This window comes from Mus pahari, chromosome 4 (assembly GCF_900095145.1).
Source record: "Mus pahari chromosome 4, PAHARI_EIJ_v1.1, whole genome shotgun sequence".
Lineage (NCBI taxonomy): Eukaryota > Metazoa > Chordata > Mammalia > Rodentia > Muridae > Mus > Mus pahari.
The window spans coordinates 78,059,850-78,067,612 of NC_034593.1; the positions used below are offsets into that span (position 1 = coordinate 78,059,850).

A 7,763-nucleotide genomic window follows, 5' to 3' on the forward strand; every position below is an offset into this window, starting at 1 on the left:
GATCTCCACAGAAAGCTACACAGGAGACGGGCTGAAAGAATGGATGACTAGACAACTCGCAGGACGTCCCAGCAGGTCAGTAACCTTGAAAAGAATTGAAAAGGAGGAAGTCTCCCTAGCAGGTGCTTTAGGAGCCAGCCACCCCACAGGAATAGGCCCTGCTCTGCTGCAAGGTGTACACGTGTACGGGGTGTCTGGATAAAGCATTGGGCCATGCCGCTGGCTCTCAAAGGGTTAATGGTACTGTAGGCAAACCACCACGGCTCCCCTGGGAGCTTGGAGATCCCGCTCTCATTTTAAGTAACCCTAACGCATGATGAGCAAGGGCAAGGAGCTAGCCAGAAGGAACCGGACTGAGCGCAGAATTGATGATCCAAGGCGGTAAGCCACCCTGGCAGGTCTGAGACGGGGGCTCCTCTGTGCACCCCCTCTGTGCACCCGGATATGGAGCCAGTTATGGGACAGTTGGGAAAGGAGACGGAAGGAGCTGAAGCCCACAGGTGGGGCGAGGCTTTTCTTTCTCCAGAGGAATGGCACAGAGCTGGAGTTGTGCGCTCGGGGGAAGAGAGCTTTCCGGCATCTGTGAGGATGACACAGGGACAGTGTAGCAGGGGGTTCTTCTCTGAAGGTGAGGACCAGTGTCTACTCTCTGGAACAGACCAGACTCGGGTGAATACTGAGCAAATAACCAAGATCTCAGCCAACTTCTCATCCTGCTAGCCTTGTGGGTCCTTAGGAGCCATGCCCCTGCCCAGGCTCATTGATGCTCAGGGCACCGGTTGCGGGGCTGGGGGAGGGGGCGTTCGGGGGACGAAGGTCGGTCCGAGGTAAAAGGCCAGTTGTTGAGGCTGACTGGGGAGCAGATGCAGGCAGCCAGCCGAGTTGGGGAGCATCACGAGTGGGTGGAGAAAGGACAGAGTAGGGTGCTTCCTCCTGAGCCTGGTGGAATGAACTAAAGGGATGCACGCCTCTGGTGGGGCAAGAGGGTTCTGTTCCATCCACCTGCCCTTCTTCCTTCCTCAAACCCTTTCTTAAAGAACTAGGGCCAAGAATCCTGGAGTATGAGAGCCCTTATGGTAGTGAGCACAGATGCAGGCTAGAGAGGCAGGCGCGATGCCAAAAGAAAGTTTCAAACTCTCCCCAAGCCCTGGGTGAGGGTCAGGGTGGGGTGGAGGGTGCTTGATCTCTCTGGTTTTGTCCAAAGGCAGTGGAGCCTCCTGGGCATAGAGACTCAAGCACAGAATCAGCTGAGAAAACTTCAGACTTAATGGAAAGTGAAGGGTTCAGGTCTAGCCTGGAGGTCTGGGCTGCATGTAGACATGGGATTGGTTTTTAGGGACTGAGGCCTCGGATGCCAGAATGCAGGGATGCCGGCATGCAGGGATGCAGGGATGCAGGGATGCCGGCTACCTCTGGGGCTGCCCTGGTTTTCCAGCTGATCTAACGCCCTGCCCTAGGCAGCTCAACTGTTTGCTGGAACTTTCATCTCCTGCTGGCCTTGCCCTGCCGCCCCCTTAGTGCCTGCTGCACAGGATTTCTTGTTCCTGGTGGGGAGACTAAGGGTCAGGGTGGGGTGTTCAGGAGGCTTCCCTAAGGAACATTGGATAAGAATATGATGAATGAGACCAGCACTGTGGGAAGAGAGCCAGCACCGGAGGCAGTTGTAGAAAGGGAGCAGCCCAGGGTAGGGGGAGACAGAAAAGGGTGAGAGGCAAAAGTGGCCCGTCACACAAAACAGGGCTGGATGACCTGAGACCCAGGAGAGACCAGCCATCCTGGCAGGGAGCAGGGGTGACCAGAGAGGCACAGAGCTGAGGAGGGAGCACAGGAAACAGTCTGACAATAGGAGGTCACAAGTGGGAAGGAAAGCTGGAGGGACAGGGACCAGAGTGGGGGTGGGGGGAGGGAAGAGGTAGGCTGAAGGTCAGAGGAGGGCAGGGCCCCAAGCCAAAGCCTATGGCAACCACCTCCATGGCCCATTCCCCTAAGCATCTGTGAGGGCAGGATTTTCCCTAACCTTCAATGGCCCATTCCTATCAGCCCTATGGGGGTTGACATAAAGTGTCTGGGTTTGGAGTTCTAAACCTTAGGCCACAGGGGTGGAGATCTAAGACCCATGAGGGAAGGGCTGAGGGAACATCTCCCCAAAGGTGCCATCCCCAAGAGAGGGAGGGATACCAGGTCAGGGAAGAAGGGAAAGGATGTGAGCAGAGGCAGAAAGGCAGCTGGCTGCTCCCCACCATCCCCAGCTGCTCCACCCAAGTCCCAGCCCCGTTTGCAGCCTTAGCTAACTAATATCAGCAGCAGCCTCAGAGCCAGAGTCCCCACCTGCCAAGAGCCAGGGCAGAGATGGGAGGGGGGGGGAGGAGAAGCAGCCTCTGAGTCTCTCCATCTCTCACTGTGATCTCCTCTCCATTCCTGGCCTTCTGGCCCTGGGTCCCAGTCTGGTCACTCACTGTCCAGGATCCAGCTCTCTGCCTGGCTCTTTCAGGCTTAAGACTCTCCGCCTCTCGCTTCTCTGCACATCAACAATCCTACCTGCCGCTGATTCAACGGGGCACTGGAAAGCTCAGGTTTTGTCCAATCGATCTGGTTACTTGGTCCCTGGCTTCAAAGGTCCCAATGACAGCATGACTCTCTTTTCATAACTTTTATTGATTTGTTTTGTTTGAGACAAGGCCTGCCCATGGCACATTTGCTGGCCCCTAACTCTTTAGCTCAGGCTGGCCTTGAACTAGGTGCAAGCCTCTTGTCTCTGCTGATTCTACAAGTGTGAGCTACCCCATCCAGCACTACAAAAATGACTTTCACTCTAAGTTTCTACATACATGCTGCATTGGGCTCAAATGCTTGTGTGTATGTGTCTGTGTCCTTGTGTGTGAGTGTGTGTGTCTCTATGTGTATGTCTTTATGTCTGTGTGTCTCTAAAAATGTGTGTCTGTGTGTCTCTCTATGCATGTGTCTGTGTGTATGTGTCTATGTGTGAATCTGTGTGTATCTATGTGTATGTCTGTGTGTATGCATCCATGTGTCTGTGTGTTTATGTGTATGTGTCTGTGTCAAGTGTGTATGTGTGTGTATCTATACATATGTGTCTGTGTGTTTGTGTCCATGTGTGTCTGTATGTGTCTGTGTATATGCCTTTATTATATGCTTCTGTATATCTATATGTGAATCTGTGTTTCTGCATGTGCATCTGTGTGTGCTTATTTATGTGTCTGTCTGTCTGTATATGTGTGTATCTGTGTGAATCTATGTGAATGTATCTTTGTGTGTCTATGTAAATGTGTCTGTGTGTGTCTATGTGAATATGTCTGTGTGTGACTATGTGAATATATCTGTGTGTGTCTATGTGAATGTGTCTATGTGTGTGTCAATGTGAATGTGTGTCTCTATGTGTGTGTGTTTGTGTTTCTATCTTTCTCATGCTTGCCCATTGGGTTGGCTGGCCTCTGGCTTCCTAGGGCTACTGTTGAAATTTTTTCTGGCAAAGAGCCCACATCCCAGGCTTGGTTGGACGGTTTCCTTCAGGGTCAGGGCCTCCCGTCAGCCTTGCCTCTCTCCTTAGAGATCCAACTCTTCTGCCCCAGTTGACCAATTCCAGCTCAGTGCCTGGCATCAGACAGACCTGTTCTCATCCAGCTCCACCACTTGGCAGGATCTTGAGCAAGTCTCTTAATCTTTTGAGCCTCTGTTTCCTCAGCTTACAAAATGTAGCCAATACCAACCTCAAAAGATTGTTGTGAGGAATTAGTGAAGTAACCTAACAAGAGCAGCACCTCACCCTGAGCTGGTGGCAGTCCCAAGTTCGCATCAGCTGTGAGAATGAAGCAGCTTGGGAGGTTGTCTTTGGCGGCACGCCCAGCTGGAGCTCTGTCCCCTATTGTTTCCATCGTTATCTATATTGCTTCTATTAAATAATGACCTAGAACCTACATGTGTTGTAATGAACACTTATACTGGCCAAGGGGATTAACATTATTAGTAATCAGACGGATGGCGGTGGTAATAACGATCACTTGCTGCCATAGCCCTTCCAGAAATACAAAATGCTTGGGAGAGCAACGATGATCATGCCAGGCAGGGTTATGATCCTTTCTGATTTATAGTTCCCAGTATTCATCCTGGAAGCCACTGTATTAATCTCGTCATGGGTGCTGCAGGGCTGCTTGCAGCCAGTAAATAAAGTATAGCCAATCTTTGCGTGTGTGCCCTCCAGCCCAAGAGAGACAGAGCTGGGGCCCAGGGCCCAGGTGACGGGAAGGCACAGAGTGGGATGCTCCCAGCCAGGGGAGTTCTACACCAGTGCGTAGATTAAGGTGACACAGGGATCAGCTAGATGGCTCAGTAGATAAAGCACTTGCAGAGCAAGCCTGGTGACCTGAGTTACATCCCTAAAACCACTTAAAAAGGACAGGAGAGAAGAGATTCCACAGAGCTGTACTCTGTGCAAACACCCATGCGCGCGCGCGCACACACACACACACACACACACACACACACACGCACACGCACACGCACACACACACACACACACACGTTAATAATTTTTTTTAAGTGACACACAAGGGATTAGGGTTAAGTGACAAAGACAGTTGACACTGTTGGCAGTGGAGCTGAAAGCTGCTCTTCTCTGGAGCTCCTCCAATGTCAGTTTGGGGCCTCAGGCAGGAAAGGAAGAATTTGCAGGAGACCCTTGACAATACTTCCCAGCGCTAAGGCTTTCCACACCAGAACCGGGGAGTGTCTGGAGGTCTCGTAAACGTGGCAGGTATCAGGAGGAAGCTACTGCATGAAGAACGGGAGAGCCACCCCTCACTTGGTACCACACTGGCTTCATGTTTGAGTTTGGAGCTCATTCACTTTTGTTGTGGTTTGGGTTGTCTTTTGTTTTATTCATTGAGGCAGGTCTCATATAGCCCAGGCTGGCCTCAAATTTGCTATGTAGCTGAGGTTGGCCTTGAACTCTTGTTCCCTCTGCTTCTGCCTTCCAAGTGCTGAGATCAATCGTGGCCTAGGACTGTTTTGTCTCTTCTCAGGTAGAAGAGGAGGTGTCCGCAACCTGCCTATCTCTGTGCTCTGGCTTCTCTCTCTCTCTCTCTCTCTCTCTCTCTCTCTCTCTCTCTCTCTCCTCATGACCCTACACATGCCTAGTTCCAGGGCACATACGTATCATTAACCCTACATGTCCAAGACTCTGGATTCCCTTACTTTCCTCTTCCTCTTCTTCTTCTTCCTCCTCCTCCTCTTCCTCCTCCTCCTCCTCCTACTTTTTAAAAAATCAATCAAGGTCTCACTGTAACTCACAGTGGAATTCTATGTAGCCTTGACTGTGAAGATCTCCCTGCCTATGTCTCCTGTGTGCAGGACACTCTAAGCTTGTACCCCATACCCAACTAGAATCTTAGGAGCCTTGATCTGAGGTCTTGTTTTCCAGTCTTTAACTTGGAGAAAGACCTTGGGGAAACTCCATGGCTCTGCTGGGGCTCAGAGTGGCCTCTAAGACTTACTATGTTCCAGCAGCTCCTGACACCCAAAGCACCATCCAGGGGTATGCAGCCACAACACCTCACGGCCTGTCAGACGTGTACTGTCACAGATCCTGCCAGCCCGTGTGATCAGTGTCCACATTTTGAAGGGACTTTTCATGATTCTCCTGCTTATTAAAGTCAAGAGGCACTGCCACAGATGGCATGTTTGAAAGTCCTGGGGGAACTCAGAGAGGAAGATTTTAAAGGGTGACTGCAGCTATGCCTTTGTTAAGTCTCTCTCTCTCCCTCCTTCCTTCCCTTCCTCCCTTCCTCTTCCCCTTCCTCCCTTCCCCTCTTAAGTCTCTTTTGGAATGGCAGGAGGTTGCTCTTACCAATGTCTGTGTGTCCCTGAGACCTACTATGGTCTAGTTGAGAATAATGCTTCCTTCATGCTGAACTCACTAGCATGGCGTCCCAGAGCCAAGAGTAACCCCACCTGGGTCACCCCAGGGCAGGTTCCACATCCTTCTCCGTGGCTGTCTCCCCTCTCCTTCCCCAGATCCTTACACTACTCACATCAACTAGAGGCATCATCCACTCTTCCAGCACCCTCTCTCCAACAAAGCTTTGCTTCAATGCCTCCTCCCCTCCCTTACCCCCACCTCAGGCAAGCTTGTTTTCCTGAGATAAGCTCTATAACCTTCCTCTGCTCCCTGAGAACCACAAGACCCTTCCTCCTCGCCCATGGCTCATCAAGCACCTACAAGTGCAAGGCAATGCTAACGCTGAGCAACACAGCCAGGGTTCCTGTGCTCCGAGGGAGAGCCCGGCAGTCACAAAGTGACACACCCCTGAGTGCTGGCTTCAACAGCAGATACGCTGAAAGGGGAACTCTGTGGAGATTAGCATGCCAGTGCCCCAAAAATGTCACACAAATTCACAAAGGTTCCATGCTTTTAACATTGACCCCACTGGGCTCATCTTCAGCCAACTCGGTCTCTTTGGGATAGCTCTTGAATCTTGATGGCCCCGGGACCTGTCAGTGATCTAGACTCCCTTTTCCAGGAGGAAAGCAACCCCACCAAGGAGATCTATGACGTGTGAGTCAGCTACTCTCAGGACGTGGCTGGCTTCGTCCATGCTGGCTGCCATCTTGGGAAAACCTGAGACGTTCTCAGGGTGGGGGCGGCTGCTCCCTCCCACCTAAGGGAGAATGGATTCAAAAAGGCGTTCACAGCCACAGGAGCCTTGGAACATCAGCACAGCCATGCTGAGAACACACAGCTTTTACTGCTCTAGAAAGGGATGTGGCCCAGCTGGGTACAACTCTGGCCCTAACCAGGTACTCCTCTGCCTCTCTGACACAGGGACAAGACTGGGAAAACATACTTTGCATTTCTCAACTCAGCCAGGTAGCCTTTCTTGGCTCCATCTTCTCACGAATCCAACTATCTAACCACCCACCCTTATCTGTCACTTTCCCTCTCTGGCTGTAGGAGGGAGACCCTGAAGGTGGGGGCCACCCCTCAGTAACCCCCAAAGGAGGTAATGACTTTTAGAGGAAGAATATGAAGGAGAGGCTAGATTCTCCGTAGTTTGGGGGCTATGAAAGTGAAGGAGGTAACATTTAAAAATGGCAGCAGCCAAAGACTAAGACCATTGAGAAGCCATTAGCATTCATTTATGCTGTCAGCAATCACTGAGTGATGGCTACGCACCGGGCATTTGGGCTCCAGTGAAAACACAGAAATCCCCGCCCTGCTCCAATGTGGGATTGCCGCAAAGTTACCAGAATGGGGTACCAAGTTGGCCAGCAATCCCAACACTCAGAAGGGGTGGAGGCAGCAGGATCAGGAGTTCAAGGTCAGCCTCAGCTAAATAGTGAGTAAGATTCAGCATTGAGCTACATGAAAACCTGTCTCAAAACAACCAAAACCCATTACCAGTATGTATTTGTGCCACTGCTTCTTTATTCAAAGTTTAGGGGGGGAAATCCTTCCCTCTTCTCAAAAACAAAATCCTATTGAGCCCTATGGGCAGTTCATCTCTCCATCTGACTCCATCAGGGATTAAGATGGAGAACCGTTTGCCTTTCTACCTTGGGCTTAGACCCAAGCTGCCGCCCTGGGGCAGCCTTTGAGCAGTAAGGAGGTCTGCACAGAAGCTGGGCTGTATACAAGAAAATTCTTGCCTTAGCTTCTCTTTTCATCCTGGACCCTTCCTTCTTTCCTTTCTTCCTTCCTTCCTTTCTTTCTTTTTTCCTCCCTCCCTCCCTCCCTCCCTTCCTTCCTC

General features: G+C 51.2%; 1 protein-coding gene across 1 annotated transcript in view; it reads left to right on the forward strand.

Moving 5' to 3' along the window:
* Positions 1 to 316: 316 nt before the first annotated feature.
* Positions 317 to 7,763, forward strand: part of LOC110320820 (ETS translocation variant 3-like protein) — a 13,028-nt gene continuing 5,581 nt past the window's right edge. Inside the window, exon 1 of the mRNA XM_021196933.1 lies at positions 317 to 381. Coding sequence (XP_021052592.1) covers positions 317 to 381 — 65 coding nt within the window. The remainder of the gene's footprint in view (positions 382 to 7,763) is intronic.